This window comes from Lemur catta, chromosome 15 (assembly GCF_020740605.2).
Source record: "Lemur catta isolate mLemCat1 chromosome 15, mLemCat1.pri, whole genome shotgun sequence".
In the NCBI taxonomy this organism is placed as follows: domain Eukaryota; kingdom Metazoa; phylum Chordata; class Mammalia; order Primates; family Lemuridae; genus Lemur; species Lemur catta.
Window position 1 is genome coordinate 25,367,989 of NC_059142.1, and position 18,118 is coordinate 25,386,106.

At 48.6% G+C, this 18,118-nt stretch overlaps 1 protein-coding gene across 12 annotated transcripts in view; it reads left to right on the forward strand.

The window, feature by feature from the left end:
- MYO19 (myosin XIX) overlaps positions 1 to 18,118 on the forward strand; it is a 42,856-nt gene that overhangs the window by 20,057 nt on the left and 4,681 nt on the right. For 6 of the 12 annotated variants that reach the window (XR_006728825.1, XR_006728824.1, XM_045525559.1 and 3 more), the window contains 15 exons: positions 3,134 to 3,266; positions 3,947 to 4,016; positions 4,513 to 4,615; positions 5,344 to 5,440; positions 5,576 to 5,652; positions 7,308 to 7,398; positions 7,845 to 8,016; positions 10,124 to 10,197; positions 10,999 to 11,120; positions 11,735 to 11,848; positions 12,107 to 12,283; positions 12,656 to 12,808; positions 13,809 to 13,916; positions 14,872 to 14,942; positions 17,146 to 17,249. Coding sequence is in view for 9 of the 12 variants with exons in the window: in XM_045525559.1 (XP_045381515.1) it covers positions 3,134 to 3,266; positions 3,947 to 4,016; positions 4,513 to 4,615; positions 5,344 to 5,440; positions 5,576 to 5,652; positions 7,308 to 7,398; positions 7,845 to 8,016; positions 10,124 to 10,197; positions 10,999 to 11,120; positions 11,735 to 11,848; positions 12,107 to 12,283; positions 12,656 to 12,808; positions 13,809 to 13,916; positions 14,872 to 14,942; positions 17,146 to 17,249 (1,666 nt within the window). In the remaining 3 variants the exon portion in view is untranslated. Of the gene's footprint in view, positions 1 to 3,133; positions 3,267 to 3,946; positions 4,017 to 4,512; positions 4,616 to 5,343; positions 5,441 to 5,575; positions 5,653 to 7,307; positions 7,399 to 7,780; positions 8,017 to 10,123; positions 10,198 to 10,998; positions 11,121 to 11,664; positions 12,284 to 12,655; positions 12,809 to 13,808; positions 13,917 to 14,871; positions 14,943 to 17,145; positions 17,250 to 17,708; positions 17,910 to 18,118 lie in introns of those variants that run through there. The other 6 variants (XM_045525563.1, XR_006728826.1, XM_045525562.1 and 3 more) reach the window with 6 other exon arrangements.

Consider the following 18,118-nt stretch of genomic DNA (forward strand, 5'->3'; position numbering starts at 1 on the left):
AGTTGAAAAATTCACTTACAACTTTTGACTCCTGAAAAACTTAACTACTGATAGCCTACTGTGGACCAGAAGCCTTACTGATAACATAAACAGTTGACTAACATATATTTTATATATTATTTGCATTATATACTGCATTCTTAGAATAAAGTAAGCTCGAGAAAAGAAAATGTTATTAAGAAAGTTGTAAGAAAAGGAAAACATGTTAACTATTTATTAAGTGGAAGTGGATTATCATAAAGGTTTTTATCCTCATTGTCTTCACATTGAGTAGGCCAAGGAGGAGGAGGAAGAAAAGAAGTTGATCTTGCTGTCTCAGGGGTGACAGCAGTGGAAGATGAGGCAGGAGACATTTATTGAAAAGAATCCACATATAAGTGGACCTGTGCAGCTTGAACCTGTGTTGTTCAAGGGTCAACTGTACATGTCATTGGTGTCCCAGGAGAATAGGGAGAATATGAGTCAGAAGTAATCATTTACAAAATTAACAAAAGATGGCAAGCAAAGAGCCAATAAGCTCAGAAAACACCAAGTAGGATGAATACAAACAAAACATACTCTTAGGCACATTATATTCAAAGTGCTGAAAACCAAACATGAGAAAAATCTTAAAGGAAGCCAGGAAAATAAAACATAAAAAGGAACAAAGATAAGAATGACAACAGATATCTTGCCAGAAACTGCAAGCCCAAAGAGCTGAAAGAAAATATCTGTCAGTCTAGAATTCTGTTAACGAGCAAGAATATCTTTAAAAAATGAAAGTGAAATACAGATTTTTTTCAGACAAATAAAGGTTGAGGGAATCCATTACCAGCAGACCTGCATTACAAGAGATGTTAAAGGAAGTTCTTTAGGACAAAGGAATATGAAACCAAATAAATATTTGGATCTATACAAAGGAGTCAAGAGCATTGGAGATGTAAAATCTTGCCAGGTATGGTGGCTCACGCCTATAATCCTAGCACTTTGAGAGGCTGAGGCAGGAGGATTGTGTGAGGGCAGGAGTTTGAGACTAGCCTGAGCAAAAGCGAGACCCTGTCTCTACTAAAAATATAAAAATTAGCTGGGCATTGTGTGTGCCTGTAGTCCCAGCTACTAGGGAGGCTGAGGCAGGAGGATCGCTTGAGCCCAGGCGTTTGAGGTTGCTGTTAGCTAGGCTTATACCACAGCACTCTACTTAGGGCATCAGAGTGAGACTCTGCCTCAAAGAAAAAAAAAAAAAAAACAGTTCTAAATGCATATGTACCTAATTACAGTTTCAAAATATATGAAGCAAAAACTGATAGACTTGAAAGGAGAAATACATAAAATTATAATTTGAGATTCTAGCATTCTCAGGTATATATAGAACATTTACAATATAGACTGAATTCTGAGCCATAAAACAAATCTCAGTTGGCAAAGATTAAAATCGTACAAACTATGTTCTCTGACCTGAGTAGAACTGAACTAGAAATAAATAACAAAGACATCTAGAAAATCCTAAAGCATTTGAAAATTAAACAACACACTTCTTCTTCTTCTTTTTTTTTTTTAAAGAAACAGGTTCTCACTATGGAGTCCAGGCCAGACTCAAACTCCTGGCCTCAAGTGTTCTTCCCACCTTAGCCTCCCAAGTAGCTGGGACTACAGGCATGTGCCATTATTCCCAGCTAAACAACACACTTCTAAATATCCTATGGGTCAATGACGAAATCATAAGGGATATTATAAAATATTTTTAACTAAATAAATATGAAAGTATAACGTATCAAAATGTGTGCTTTTGAGAAAAACATTGCTTAGAGGAAATCTGTAGTATTAAATGCTTACATTTTTAAGAAAAGAATAAAGAATTTTATTACATATTTTAGAGAAGAATAAAGGACTCAAATGATTAATCTGAGCTTCTACCTTATATTAGTCAACTTGAGCTGCCTTAACAAAATACCATGACTGGGTGTCTGAAACAACAGAAATTCTCTCACAGTTCTGGTGACTGGAAGTCAAAGGTCGGTCGGTACCAGCATGACTGGGTTCTGGTGAGGGCTCTCCCTGCCTTGTACACTGCCACCTTCTTTAAAGGGCTGAAAGATGAGTAAAATGATAACCCTCCAATCAAACTTATAAAAGAAGAAAAAAGACAAAAATTACCAATATTAGGAATGAAAGAGTAGATATCGCTACAGATTCTACAGATTGATAAGAGAATATTTGAACCACTTTATGCCAGTAAATTATACAATTTAGATGAAATGTGAAAATATTTTAAGGACACAAACTGCTGAATGTCACACAAAAGAAATATATAACCTGAATATCTCCTATTTATGAAAGAAATTTAAGTCATTGTTAAAAGCCTTTCCACTGAGAAAGCTCTAGGCCTGGGTGGCTTCACTTGTGAATTCTACCAAACATTTAAGGAAGAAATGTTACCAATTCTACACAGATTCTTTAAGAAAACAGAAGAGAGGGAACATCTCCAACCTCATGGAAAAACCTAAAGAATTAAAAAAAAAAAAAATACTATGACTAAAATGTAGAGTTTACCAAGGTGATAGGATATAAGGTAAATATATAAAAATTAATTATATCTCTATGCTGTAGCAACAAATGTTTCTATGTCCTAGCCACAAACAATTGGAAATTCAAATGAAAATACATCTTACTTCAGCTGATTAAGAATAAAAGAGTATGAATTTTATAATTAGTATGCCTGGCTATAAATCAGAGTCCTATCATTAACTAGCTGAACTAGCTGTGTGATCTTCAATAAATTTTAAAATTTTTCTATGCTTTGGTTTCATCATTTTATAAACAGTTGTGTAATTGTATGTGTAGATCTGTAAAGTTTGCAAGAAAATGCACAAAAAGTCTCTGTAGTTCAATACCTGCCACAGAGTAATTAGCATTAGCTGTGAGGCCTCAGGGACACTGAGGCAGAGCTGGGAGAAGCAGAGATTTGCACCCCCAATTTACAGATGCAGGGGAAGTGCCTTGCTCAAGGCCAGAGTTGAATTCGACGTTCACCCATGTGGTTGATGACATGCATGGTGGAGCAGAGAGCTTTGGTGGGCATGGTTCCCTCAGAGGGAACCTTGTCAGAGGGAGGGAACATTGATACAGCTCTCTCACAAGGCTCTTTCTGCCACAGACATGGACGTCCCGCTGCCTCATGAAGTTCTATGCTGTGGTGGCTGCCTCACCCACATCTTGGGAGAGCCACAAGATTGCAGAGAGGATTGAACAGAGGATCCTAAACTCCAACCCTGTCATGGAAGCTTTTGGTGAGCTTGGTGTCATCTGCACATTACCTCAGTCCCATTGCCTCTGAGATTTGTTACCTTCAGAGAGAGGGGCAATGCTTTGAGACCCCTTCTTTGAGAGTTGGAGGACGAGTGTATCCTTCACTGTCTTGGATACCCAACCAACTCCGGGTACCCTTCAGCAACCTTCTAATAGGGGTGGTGCATTCAGTCATCTTGCCCCCTCCAGTCATCTTGCCCCCTCCAGTCTAGGCACATGTGAAAGTGATGCTGGAGAGGACCTTGTGGCTCCTGTCTTTCTATCCAGTTTCCTGATGGTTCAAAGAAGGGCACTTGTCCAAGGATACACAGCAGTTATGTTCCAGTGCATGTTGGGACTGGAACCCAGATGTACCTTACTGGCTAAAGCCAATAGTGACAGCTTGTTTTTGACCTTCCCTTCACAGAAGACAGTCCCCGACTTCTTAGGCTTGTTCATTACAGTTCCTTGCCAGGAATTTCTTCTAACTCTCCTGAATCCCACTTACTCAAGCCTGAGTGCCCATTCCCTACTCGGGTCCCCTGCAACATGAAAACCTACAAAGGGGCCTTTTAGGTGTCTTGGGGATAGGGATATGATCCCCCACAGACCTGTAGCCACCTTGGCCCATGAGAATTTTATAAACCTAGGGGAGTGGTATAAACATAGGTGTGATCTGTAGGGAATGCGTGTACGCTGAGGAATAACAACAGCAGTCGCTTTGGGAAGTTCATCCAGCTCCAGTTGAACAGGTAATAGCTACTATCACCTTGGATAGTGGGAGGATGGGGGTGGGAGGGGGTTGAAAGTGGCCAGGACAGTGTCTAGGCTGAGCCACCCCTATCAGAAAAACCCTGCTCTTCCTGGCATTTATGTTTATGGGATTCTTTAGGATCTATGACCCCTGAGGGTGATCTTTGAACTGGAGAACTCTAGCTACTCCCACCTTAGAGACCCTGGGGCAGTGTGCTCATAGAGGCCTGTGTGCTCCTCCTGGCTCCTGTCGTGGGATGGGGCAAAGTGATGTATAGAGGTCTTGGCCCTGCCCACCTGAGCTGCATGCAGGTGAGTGTTTCAGGACACCCAAGGACATTCTGAGTGGTCTCCAGCCCCCATGACACCCATTGGCTAAGTGGTAGAGCTTGGGGGTGGGTTGCTAGGTGACGGCAGTCTGGCATACAGTAAGTGCTGAATAAATGGATGTGGAATTAATGGGCAACTAAGAGGCTGTGGCCTGCGTATGCCCAGGGCCCAGCAGATGACCGGAGCTGCAGTCCAGACCTACCTCTTGGAGAAAACTCGAGTGGCCTGCCAGGCCTCCAGCGAGAGGAACTTCCACATCTTCTACCAGGTATGTGCCAGGTGGGGCCCATAGCCCCCCAGATGCAGGGGAAGGATGGCTCTGTGTGTCTTATTCCCACAAACCCTCAGTATGCGCCATGCCTGGCCCCTTCCCCTGGCTTTCAGCAGTGCCACCTCTTATTCCTGCAAACTTTATATGCAACACTTCTGCTTCACACTGGACCTTGGCTCCCAGCACAGTTTTGGCCTTGGGGTATGTTTTGCCTCCTCTATCAGACCAGAAGGCCTTTGAGGCTGAGACTGTGTCTCTAAGGTGGAAGCCATGTACCCTTACCAGACTTGAGTGTTCTCCTAGAGTGGCAACTGTTTCCTCCAACAGAATGAGGGCTTCCCTAGACGTGTACCTCTTCCATCAGACTGGTGATCCCCAAAGGCATGGATAGTGTGTCTCCCTTGTTCTCAGATTGGGAGCATCCTTAGATATGGGGTATTCCTCCCAAGTCAAGACTAGGGGCACCCTGGGCAGGAGCTGTGCTTTCTTCATCAGACTGCAGGTTTCTCCAGAGCAGAGTTTTTTGGCATCAGGTTGGAGACATCCAGAGCTGTGTTGCTTCTTTTGCCCCCATGCCTGCCCTGGGCTCTCTACAGGGACCTCTCAGCCTTATGATGTTGCTACCATTTCTTACTCCTGTCATCCCATCTCCAGGCCTATGCAGGCCAGGGCTTCCCTCACACCCTCACCTCAGCCACCCCCCCCCCCCCCACTGCTCCCCACAGATCTGCAAAGGAGCCAGCGAGGATGAGAGGCTCCAGTGGCATCTCCCCAAGGGAGCTGCCTTCTCCTGGCTGCCCAACCCAGAGAGGAACTTAGAAGGTAGGGGGATCCCCATGCCACACCCTGGGCTAGCCCAGCAGTGCCCACCTACTCTGCACTGGGCCTGCCACACCCCTTGCTGCTTCTGCTGACCTCTTACCCTGACAGTGGGCTGTGACTTGGATTCTTTTTCAGAGGATTGTTTTGAGGTGACCAGAGAGGCCATGCTCCATTTGGGCATCGACACCCCCACCCAGAACAACATCTTTAAGGTCAGAAAAAAAGCCATGCCACATACCTTTGGTAGAGACAACAGGTAGCCCCTTTCATAGAGCCCTTTCCTGGATTTGTAACTCTGTCTTTCCCTGAGCACCTAGGGCATCTGTGTGGTCTCCAAGGAGTCAACCACCCCTCTGTGCTGCTGAGCCTGGAGACAGGGTGGACGGGGCATAGAGAACAGTGATACGTACACAGGATAGTGATCCACAGGGGTCAGAGAGCAAGGTGCTTGGATCAGTTATTACTACAGTATTGCTTCCACATGTTTGTCTAATACGTTAAAACTTAAAAATAACGTTTGCACTTCTCAGCTCACTGTTTTTTTTCAATAGTCCTCTGTGTGGAGATTATTTTCATTCTATGCCTTAGAAAACCAGAGAGCTAAAGTAACCTGCTCAAGATCAGACACCGCTAAGTGATACGGAGTGAGTTTGTAACAGACGTAGTAATTCCAAATTCCCACCTCTCTCCTCCTCCCCTTCCCTTACTCCCAGCACACGTGGTGCTGACCCAGGTGAGCTGAGCTCCAATCCCCACTAGGGGCTTCCCTTCTCCCTTTTGTCTTTGCTGGCAGGGCTGACTCCCTTCCTCCGCCCACCCCCCTCATTTCCTCACCCACCAGAGCACCATGAGGAGACAGATAGGATAGGCTGGCAGTAGGACAGAAAAGCCACTGCAGGGAGCTAGCACTAGCCCTCCAGATGGGAGCAGCTCAAGCAAGGAGAGGGTATCATGCATAGTACAGACACTGCCCCGTAAGAGCTTGGCCAAAAGGTCAGCACATGCAGACAAGCCCAGGGTAAGTGGACAACACTAGGAATCCAGGCAGGAGTGCTGGTCTGGGGGTGGCATGATCTCTGCCACAGCCACACTGCCCATTGGGCATAGCAGTCTTTTCCTGGGATAAGTTGCGGTCAGAAGGCCAGTAGCATGTGGAGGTGCCTTTCCTGGGACCAGGCAGGAATGGTAGATGGGGCTCTGCCCTCCCAGTATCAGGCCTAAGAGTTTCAAAGTTGCTGGGCCTGGGTGGCGGGGGCATCTCCTTTCTGTAGCCCCTGAGGATTTATCTCTGCGGATTGTTGAGTGCAAAGGCGAAAGGGCACCCACGGTACAGAGACCAGGATCACAGTTCGTCCCTCAGGCTGGGCTGTCAGAAACCTAACAGTGCTGAGAATGGCTAAAGAGAGTCAGAGCCAAGCTCCTGGCAGACACATAGAAGTCACCTGGCTGACATCTAACAGAGGAGTGGTGTTCACACACAGTCTATTCCTAGAGAGTGGGAGGCAAAGGGACAGATGGGGAGTGGAATGGAGACCCCACTGGCTGCCCTGGGAGGTATCTGTAGTCAGACTGGGTTCTAATGCCACCTTTCTCCTCAGAAAAAGCATGTCCTCACTTGTGAATTAACCTCTCATGGTCACATCTCTGTCACGGGCATCATCATAGCACAGCCTCATAGGTTGTTGAAATGGTTCAATGAGGTGATACATATAACTTGTAACGAATTATGCCTGGCAGAGATAGGCACAACTGGGCAATAATTGGGGGCTTTCGTCCCAATTACATTCAGCAGGAGAGCCTCTCCTCACCCTCAGGGTGGGCCCTCTCATGTCCTCCCCTGCTCCTGACCATTCTTTTTTCCCCTCAGGTCCTAGCTGGGCTGCTGCACCTTGGCAATATCCAGTTTGCTGATTCAGAAGATGAAGCCCAGCCCTGCCAACTGATGGACAATGCCAAGTGTGAGCGGCAGGGTGGGGAGTAGGGCAGGGCTTGTCAGAGAAGTAGCTTGGTGGCTGCACTGGTGGGATTAATGGGAGGCCAGAGGGTAAAATTTTGAATCTGATGCCATTGATTAAGCCATCCACCGTAGGGCCCTGCCCTGCATCATTTATGCCCCGCCCCATCTCTGGTGAGGCAGACAGTATCGTTCTCATCTTACAGATGAGAATACAGGCGTCACAGCGTTTATGAAGTGATTCGTCACACGTGGCAGTGTGGACTGGAACATAGAAGTCCTGGGTTCAAGTCTTGACTCTGCCATTAGTGGAGTCTCTTTGCCTGTCAAAACCTAGGTTTCCTCTGTCCTGTTGAGAAAGTCATGGTTCTGTGGTGACTTCACAGGGCCTCATGAAGAGCACTATTCTGATGGAGGGTGATTTGCTTAAGGAGGATTCGCTCTTCCCAGGCTCTGTCAGAACATCAGCCTTGCTGCTGCAGCTCCCAGAGGACATGCTGCTAGAGACACTGCGGATTAGAACCATCAGAGCAGGCAGGCAGCAGCAGGTGTTCCGGAAGCCCTGTTCCCAAACCGAGTGTGACACCCGCAGAGACTGTGTGGCCAAACTGGTCTATGCAAGGTGAGCAGTTCCTCTGGTACTCTACCTTACCTGCAAGTTCTCCTGTCTGGGGTTGAACCACATACCATCAGGCAATAGGCACAGGCACAGGGTGGGGGATGCCAGATAAAGCAAACAGATTCCTCTTTCTGCTCCTCAGACCCCTGGGGACAGCAGGGCATGGCTCCCAGGTTTTCCCTGAGCAATGCCCTTGGCCTCTGTCCAGAGTATTGCCTGGGGAAGTTGCCACATTCCTGGCCAGATTCAGTTCATTATTACAGAATAGGCACCTGCCTTGACCTTGGCACTAGATAAGGAAAGCCTCAGCTCTCCACTGGCAAGGCAGGCCCCGGGAGGGATCTGGGGCCTTGGCAGTTCCAGTTTAGAACCTTTAGGTGAATAGGCTCCTCTGTCTTCCTGTACCCTAGTACTTAAGCCTTTGTAGTCACCTGGGAAATTTGATACATGGTTTTAGAGCCAGAGGCTCAGCCCGCAGTCTTGAGTAACACAGCGTGCCACAAGTGGGAGCCCAGCACAGTGGTGAAGGTGGGGGTCCTTACCTTTTCCTAATGGTTTACATGGGTACCTCTACCCTCTGGCCATGTGGTTAAGGATGGTTTCTCACCTTAGGTTCTGAGAATCTTCAGGGTCCTTGTAAGGGCTTCACAGGGCCCAGAAACCTCTTAAATTATGAGACAAACTGTGAAAACGTGTGTGTGTGCATGTGCATATAGGACCTTGGGCACCTTTCTAGGGAGAAGGTGCCCTGCTTTCATGACCTTCTCGCACTGCTGAGCGAACACGATCTTCTGAGTTGAAAATGGCCTAGGGTAGCTGGACCCAGACTAGAACCCATTTCAGCAAGGGACTAGTTACCACTGCCTCAAAGCTAATTTCAGGTCAAGCCAGGTGTGTTTGCTATAATCTTAGCACTTTGGAAGGCTGAGGTAGAAGGATCACTTGAGGCCAGGAGTCTGAGACCAGCCTGAGCCAACATAGTGAGACCTCGTCTCTATAAAAAAACAGAAGAATAAGCTGGGCATGGTGGCATGTGCCTGTAGTCCCAGCTTCTTGGGAGGTTGAGGCAGGAGGATCACTTGAGCCCAGGAGTTTGCAGTTGCAGTGAGCTATGATGATGCTGCTTCAGTCTAGCCCAGGCAACAGAGCAAGACCCTATCTCCAAAAAAAAAAAAAACAAACAAACAAAAAAACAAGAAAAAGATTATCCTTAGCTACTCAAGACTAAAAAGAAAAAAAAAATAATGAAGACGAAATAATTTTAAAAAGAGAATTTCAGGTCAAATGTTTTTAAAGCCTTTGCCTACAAGTTACTACAAAATAAGCAGATAAAATGTGTCAATCACAGATAGAGTGGGCTTCTAACCATAGAACATTTTATATGTGGAAACCATCAAGCCATTGTAACACTAAGTCATTCATTTTTGGTACCTCAAATCAGTGTTTGAAGCCCCTGTTGCAAAAAGAGAACCATTTTATAGTATTTACTAAATAGAAAAAAGTTGCAGAGCAATTGCTTTAAGAAAAATTGGAAGGAAGAAACCCCTGGATGGTGTATGTGTCACCACCTTGTGCAGTAACTTCATCTTCTCTGGGTTGAAGGGTGGATTCCAGAGTAGAGGATGGTATTGTTGACCTCAGGTAACTTGGGGCCCACTTGTAGGACTGAGTCAAGGATGTGGCAGGGCCTTGAGCTCTGGGCTCTGCGGGTAGAGTTTTGCAGGGGAGATCAGTAAACTCTGTTCTTAATAAACCACACTCAGACTTGCCCTTCAGCCCCTTCTAGTCAAGACACCAGCTGGGTGTCGGGCCATGTGACTAATGCAGACCCTGTCCCTGCCTAGCTCAGGAATTGAGCTGGTCCTGTTTAGTCTTGCCAAGAGGACAGGCCAGGTTTGTGTGTACCTGGGAACATGCATGCCCATAGCCTGCATCTGTAGTAGGTCAAGACAGGATGGGCAGGAAGCAGGAGAGGATGTAGCCTTTGACCCATCAGGCTCAGAATACAGGGCCCTCCAAGGTGTGGTACCCTGGCTCATGGAGCAATTTTACCACCCTCTGACTCAGCCTGACCCTATCTCACCAGAGTCTACTCTCTCATCCCCAACAGGCTGTTTGACTGGCTGGTATCAGTGATCAACAGTAGCATCTGTGCAGACCCAGGCTCATGGACCACTTTCATAGGTAACAAGGGCCCACCCTGCTGGGAGCACTCAAGAAAAAGAACAATACAGCCCTGGGTCCCTTCCATGACTCAGGGAAGCTGCTGCTTTGCTCCGCTGTCTCTTCTCCCATCCGTTCACCAGTGTTTGAGCGGGATCTCTGCTCTCCAACACCCACATCTGACCTGTCCATAGCTCTGCAGACAGACTCAGAGAGTGCCTTGTCTGTAAAGGCTCCTTTTCTCCCCAGAGATACAGCTCCAATCACAGGAGAGTAGTGGGGGATGGGAGAAAGAGCCAGATTAGAAGGGACTTGGGAGACATGACTGAGGCCAACATCATTGTAACCCTGGTGGGATAGTCAGTTAAGGTAGGAAGTATAGCTTAAAGACCCCAGTGCAGTTTGCTCATAGAATGGTGGAATTCTGCTTAGCCAACTAGGCTGGTGAGACCAAGGCCCTTCCAACTAGATTTGACATGGAAAATGTTCCCTGGGACCTAGTTTCCTCTCAGGAGAGGCCTATGAGAACCAGAGAATTCAGACTCAAAAATAGGCCTGATGTTGTAAGCTGCCCTTTATACCTCATTTGGTCTTCCTGCTTACTGCGAGCTTTGAGGGGACATGGGATGGAGATGGGAACCACCTTGGGTGGGGGTGGAGAAGGTATGTTCTACCCACTCCTGGCTGTCCTGTTCACTCAGCCTCATCCCCAGGCTGCCAAGTATGAGGCTCAGCAGGGGCCCAGCCACGCTGGGTTCCTGTGTTCCCCACCCTCCATCTACTTCCTGCAGTAGCCCCATGGGTTCTCTGCCATCCTCCCAGGCCTGCTGGATGTGTATGGATTTGAGTCATTTCCTGACAACAGTCTGGAACAGTTGTGCATCAACTACGCCAACGAGAAGCTGCAGCAGCACTTTGTGGCTCACTACCTACGGGCGCAGCAGGTGAGGGATAGGGTGAAGTGGGGCAGAACTTGTCCTGGATCCTCTGTGTCTTCCTGGCCCTCCAGCCCCAGCCCAGGTTCTGACTAGAAGCGTTTTGTTCCTTATTTTATTTTTTATTTAATTTTAGTTTTAATTTTTATTTTTGACAGAGTCTCACTGTTTTTGACCCAGGCTAGAGTACAGTGGCACAGTCATAGCTCACTATAACCTTAAACTCTTGTCTACAGCAATCCTCCCCACTCAGCCTCCTGAGTAGCTGGGACTACAGGTGTCTCACCACACCTGGCTAATTTTTTGGGGGGGGAAGGGGGAAGGTAGAGACAAGGTCTCACTGTGTTGCCCAGGCTGGTCTCAAACTCCTGGACTCAAGCAATCCTCCTGCTTTGGCCTCCCAAAATGCTGGGATTATAGGCATGAGCCACTGTGCCCAGCCTTTATTTTATTTTTGATCGGCTAATAATTGTATATATAGAGTATAATGTTTTCATATGCTTTTGTTCCTTCTTTGATGCTGTTCTGGAATATGTTGTGGTACAAAAGCCAGCTGTAGATGGCCCATCTGAACCTCAGACTGCAGCTGCCTTCTCCCAGCCCACCCCCACTTTGTTCTCTAGGAGGAATACACAGTTGAAGGCCTGGAGTGGTCATTTGTCAACTACCAGGACAACCAGGCCTGTTTGGATCTCATCGAGGGGAGCCCCATCAGCATCTGTGCCCTCATAAATGAGGTGGGAGGGTAGCTAGTGAGCTGAGCACCAGAGTTGGTCTTTGGTTTTTCTGGGGCCCTGATGACTCTCCTGTGCCCTCTTGTGCTCCTCTCTCCCATTCTGCCAAATGGGTTTGCTAATCCTCTGTTTCCTCCTTCTTGGGGTCACTGTGATGCTTGTGATAACTCTGCTGCCACGGGGGCCATGGGGTGAGGACAGTGAGAGTTGTGGTTGAGACCCTCTCGTTTTTGTGGCTGACTGCCCACTTCCACCCCACAGGAATGCCGCCTCAATCGGCCAAGCAGTGCAGCCCAGCTCCAGACACGCATTGAGAGTGCCCTAGCGGGCAGCCTGTGTCTGGGCCACAATAAGCTCAGCCGGGAGCCCAGCTTTGTTGTGGTGCATTATGCAGGGCCTGTGCGGTACCACACAGCAGGCCTAGTAGAGAAGAACAAGGTGAGGACTGGACCACGACCTGTGGGGGCCTGGGTGAAATGAGATGCTGAGTCCCTGTTACACATACATAGTAGTTTCCCACCATGCATCCACTCTCCTGAACATCCTGTTAGAATCCAGGATCACCACCTTGGGGCCATTAGCCTATGGTCTCTGCTAATCAAGCATGACCTTCCTGAAAATGACCTGTGTCAGATTAGATTTCCAGGTCTCTGGTCATGCAGTGGACCAGCTCTACTCTTGGACTCAAGCCCTGCCTTCGCTTGAAGCCCTGTCTTCTCCAACTTGGCTGGGGAGGGGTGACCAGCCCACAGACAGCCCTGGGCAGCAGCTCCACCTGCCTCACCTGCTGCCCTTGCCCTTTCCCAATAGGACCCTGTGCCCCCTGAGCTGACTGTACTTCTGCAGCAATCCCAGGACCCACTGCTCATGGTGCTATTTCCAATTAACCCCAAAGAGAAGATCCAGGAGGAACCCTTTGGCCAGAGCAGGGCCCCTGTGTTGACCGTGGTGTCCAAGTTCAAGGTGGGTCTGGTGGTGTTAACATGAGGTGCACAGTTCCAGATGTTTATGGAGCACCTCCCAGAATAGGTGCTGTTAGCCTGGGAGCAGTGGTGAGCCAAGCAGATGTGGTCCCAGACCCTGTGGAATTTATACTTCAGTGTGGAAGACTGAGACAGGAAACAGACAAATAGTTAGGTATGATATGACAAGAAGCCCAGGGGCCTGTGGGAGCACAGTGGGGTGCTGATGGTGGTCATGGGAGAGCAGCAGTTACAGGAACCTCTGTGACCTGGCCCATTCCCAACTCTAGCTTCCTGCTCGATTCCTGTCCTCAGCTAGAGCAGATTTGCCACCTCTCAATATTATCTGCTTTCTACCCTCCCTCAGCCCTCAGCTCTACCTTCCTGGGATGCTCTCAGCCATGGCCCCTTCAACTCCACCTCACTCCCACCCTCCACGCCACGTTTCTTAGTTTAGTCTTTCTCATCATCAGACTTCAGCCTTATCGTCATCTCCTTGAGGAGGCACCCTGGGAAACCAGATTTGACTACCATTTTCCTGCCCCAGACTCAGATACACCACTGAGGGTACCCATCAGTGTGTGTGTGGCCCATTAGACTGAGCTCTGACACAGCAGCAGACTGCCTGACACAGCCTCCAGCACACAGGATGGGCTTCACAATAACAGCTCTTGCTTGTATGAATGGCAGGGGGCTATGAGATTGTTCTCTTCTAGGAAGATTGCCCTGGGGGGGTGGAGGGAATGATGAGATCAGATTTAGGGAGACCAATTAGGGGAGGGTCACAGGTTCAGAAGGGTCCCTGGAGGCAGAAGTGGAGAGTTGGGAGGTCAGGAGAGGAGTGTGCTTTGGCACAGTGAAGCCTCTAGTAGTCAGGCACAGGAGAATCCTGGTCTCAGGATCCTGGGGAGAGCTGCTTATGTAGTCACTAGCCAGGGCCCAGCTGATGGCTCTGAGCAGCCCCAATCCCTGCCTGACCCCATGGTCTCTCCCATCTGCAGGCCTCCCTGGAGCAGCTTCTGCAGGTCCTGCACAGCACCACACCCCACTACATTCGCTGCATCAAGCCTAACAGCCAGGGCCAGGCACAGACCTTCCTCCAGGAAGAGGTAATTAATACTGGGCCAAAGCTGCCCCACGTGGCCAAGGCCCTAGAGGGATGAAGGGCAGGACATCCACTCCAAAGGGAGTGAACAGAGTGGGTCTCTCATGCTGGGGCTGACATTAGGGAGGGCTCATCTGGCAGGGCAGTTGTGTGTGGTTGTGTGGTCTGTGCACAGTGGCCTTGCCAGGGCAGCGAGTAGGGTCCCCATTGTATCTTGCTCTCTACTCGCCAAGCCATGTGTCCCGACAGACTGAAACCACCCAGAGGAATGGGGATCTTCTGTGATTACCTAAAAGTCTGTGTCACCTTACAGTCCATGCACAGTGCTGCAGCCTTTTTTGATTGGAGGTATTGTTTTTTCTAATTTGCATAAAAGCACTCTGGCCAGCAGCTGACCTTTTCTTGGAGTACCAGGCTCTGAGGGATGTAGATGAGGTGTGAGTGCTGGACAGTGCTGAAGAGTGTCCCAGTCACCTGGTAGATGTGGCCTTAGGGTTTGTAGCCAGGACCACGGCTGTATGGTAAAGACCTGGGTTCAGGTCACAGAAAAATTTTCACAGTTTAACCTCTCCTGCCCCTTAGCTATGAACCACTCTAATACCTGCAAATAATAAAAACAATCAAAACTAGAAATTTTTTTTGGCTGCATTATGCAGTAGTGGATCACCACACCACAGAGGGAAGTGATAAAACAGTCAGGACCATCACTTGCCCCAGCTGTACCAGATGCTGTGTATCAGATGATGGGGACTTGGGACTACCAGGTCCCTTTCTAGCAGGGAGATTATTTTCAAGGTCCTTTGATATCGTACTGCCCCAGGGAGATACCCCCAATTTGCTGGACCTCAGGAGAGCCTGTAGCTCCATGCTGACCGGGGCCTGAGAAGGACAGAAGGAATGGCATTCTGGCCTGCTGCCCGCAAGCTGCAGGTGCTTTCCCTGTCTCCCAACCCTTGCAGGTCCTGAGCCAGCTGGAGGCCTGTGGCCTCGTGGAGACCATCCACATCAGTGCCGCTGGCTTCCCCATCCGGTGAGTGGGCCTGATCACTGTTGAGGGCAGGGCAAGTGCCAGGGTGGAGGTCAGGACTTGAGCCAAACAAGAGCCTGCCCAATTCAGAGTGGGATGAGATGAAGAGAATGAGGCAGTTCAGTAGAAGTCAACCTGGAGCTCAAGGAGCAGCACCCATTCATTTATCTATTCACTTACTGTACACTATTTTGTACCCAGCACAGTTTTTGATGCTATATTAGTGAAGAAGGAAGCAAATCTGTGCCCTCTTGGGGCATACATTCCCATGGAAACAAGAAAAATAAGTATAAAGTGTCATTGGAGCTAGGAAAGAAATAAGTGCTATTAGATGACTAACAGGGGAAGGGGATCCTTGGACTGGTCAGGGAGGGGCCCCTCTAGCAGCCCAGGCCTGGGGGAAGGGAATGGGCCAGGCTGGGAAGATCTGGGGGATGGGAGAGTATACCAGACTGAGGGAACAGCAACCATAAAGCTCCCAGGTTAGGAACTGAGAAATGCTAAAGGGACTGGACCACAGAGAACTTGGAGTAGGAGAGAGGGTCAAGAGCCAGACTCACAGGGCTTTATAGGTGATAAGAGACAGTTTACTGAAATGGGTTGGTCTGGGGAAGGCCTAGGGTGGAGGGTCAGAAATTCTCTTTGTGACCTTGTCAGGTTTGAGATAGCTGTGAGACGGGCTCAGGGCTCAGCAGAGCCTTAATTAATAACTGGAGGGTCCCTGGTAGTCCAGTGGCCAGGGTATTAAAAGAAAAGAACTGGAAGGGCACTTGAGGGTCTGTCCTCAATGGGTTTTTCAGCACCATGAGCAAGGAGGAAATCACCTAGAGAGAGAGTCTAAGGCCATTCTGAGGAATGCGCACATTTAGAGAGGGTGGATGTCAAGAAACTAGCAAGGACAACTTGGAAAGAATCATGGGTGAAGGACGAAGCCAGAGGGTCATGGGTGACCTGGAGGCTGAGAGAGAATGCTCTACAAGGGAGAGGGGTCACTGCTGCCCAGGGGCCAGGTAGGAGAGAGACTGAACGCAGACCATTGGATTTGGTGGAGTCTGCTGATGGCTGTAACAGGAGCCATGTTGGTATAGTGGGGACAGAAGCCAGACTCTGGAGGGCTGACAGGCGATTGGGAGGAGGAAGTACAGGTATCAGGTGTCTTTAGCTATTTAGAGAAGTGTTGTCTTGAAGGGGAACAGAAATCAGGAGGACGTGGCTGAGGTTTTGGAGTCAGAGGTCAGATGGGAGACATGGCTAAGCATATTTGTGTGATAGGAGTGGTCTAGTTGCCTGGGGAAAGGCCTGTCCTTTGGAAGGAGGCAGGCTGCAAATCCTCCATTAAAAAAAACTAGATGAGGCCAGGCGCGGTGGCTCACGCCTGTAATCCTAGCACTCTGGGAGGCTGAGGTGGGAGGATCACTCGAGGTCAGAAGTTCGAGACCAGCCTGAGCGAGAGCGAGACCCCATCTCTACTAAAAATAGAAAGAAATGATCTGGACAGCTAAAAATATATAAAGAAAAAAAAAAAATTAGCCGGGCATGGTGGCACATGCCTGTAGTCCCAACTACTGGGGAGGCTGAGGCAGAAGGATTGCTTGAACCCAGGAGTTTGAGGTTGCTGTGAGCTAAGCTGACGCCATGGCACTCTAGCCCGGGCAACAGAGTGAGACTCTGTCTCAAAAAAAAAAAAAAAGAACAAGATGCTTTGTTTTGGTACCCTAAGGCAGTAGGAAGAGCAGAGCAGACCCAGTTTAAAATTGTCTCTGTAAGCCTCCCACTGAATAACCCTATTAATCTCTCTAGAACCACCTTTTTTTTTTTTTTTTGCTCTGTCACCCCAAGTAGAGTGCAGTGGCATCATCATAGCTCACTGCAAACTCTAACTCCTGGCTCAAGCGATCCTCCTGCCCCAGCCTCCCAAGTAGCTGAGACTGCAGGTGTGCACCACCACATCCAGCTAATTTTTTCTATTTTTGGTAGAGATGGGGTCTTGCTCTTGTTCAGGCTGGTCTTGAACTCCTGACCTCAAGCAATCCTGCCTCAGTCTCCCAGACTGCTAGGATTACAGGCGTGAGCCACCGCGCCGGCCTAGAACCACATCCTTATCTATTCAGTGGGGATAGTCAGGGCAGCACCTTCCTGTGTTGTTGAGCAGATGTACGTGTCTCACAGATGAAGTCATTCTCTTCTTCCATGCTTTGGCTTCCAGGGTCTCTCACCAGAACTTTGTGGAAAGATATGATTTACTAAGAAGGCTCCGTCCTCGCATACTTTCTGGCCCTCATAGCCCATATCCTGCCAAAGAGTGCTCTGGTGAGTGAGGCCCATTTGTTAGTCATTTGTTCAACCATAGTTTACTGAGCACCTACCCTCTGCCATCTCAAGGTTATGGGCTGGGGGCTCAGGTGAATAAAACACAGCCCTGCCCTTATGGTCTTTGTTCAATGGGGGAAACAACTGAAAAAGACAATGTGGAAAGGGGAAAGGCAGAGCTATGAACAGGATGCTGTGGGTGGTGCTGGGGAAGTGTGAATCAGGGAAGGCTTCCTGGATGAGGTGATATCTGAGGATAGACTGGATTAGGTGAAGGGTGTTCCACATGACAGAGGTACTACCCAAACAGAGGCCTGGAGGCTTGAGACAGCAGTATGGGTGTGAGGAACTCCAGGTCATTCAGTGTTGCTGGTTCATTAAGGCAGAGAATGGTGGAAAGTGAGGCTGGGGTGACAGGTGGGGCCCAATCTAGGAACCTGGACTTTATTCTCTGGACAGATGGGGGATACTGCCGGAGAGGGAGCAAGTGATTCTGTCAGCCTCCTGCTTTCTGGAGACCACTCTGGGGGCCCCATGGAGGTCCATGGGAGTAAGGCTGGGAAGTTGCCCCAGAAGAAAGAAGTGAGAGATGTGGGCACAGGCAGAAAACATTTGGAAGGAACTGGTCAGCCTTTTTGTTGTTATTGTTATTTTATTTTTTGTAGAGATGAGGTCTTGCTATGTTGCCCAGGCTAGTCTTAAACTCCTGGCCTCAAGCAGTCCACCCACCTTGGCCTCCTTGAGTGCTGGGATTACAGGCATGAGCTACCATGCCCAGCCAGAAACCAGTCAGCCATGAAAGGCACTTGATTAGATGTAGAGGGAGAAGAAAAAAGAAAATTAACTTGGCCTGGCTAGTGGGGAAGGAT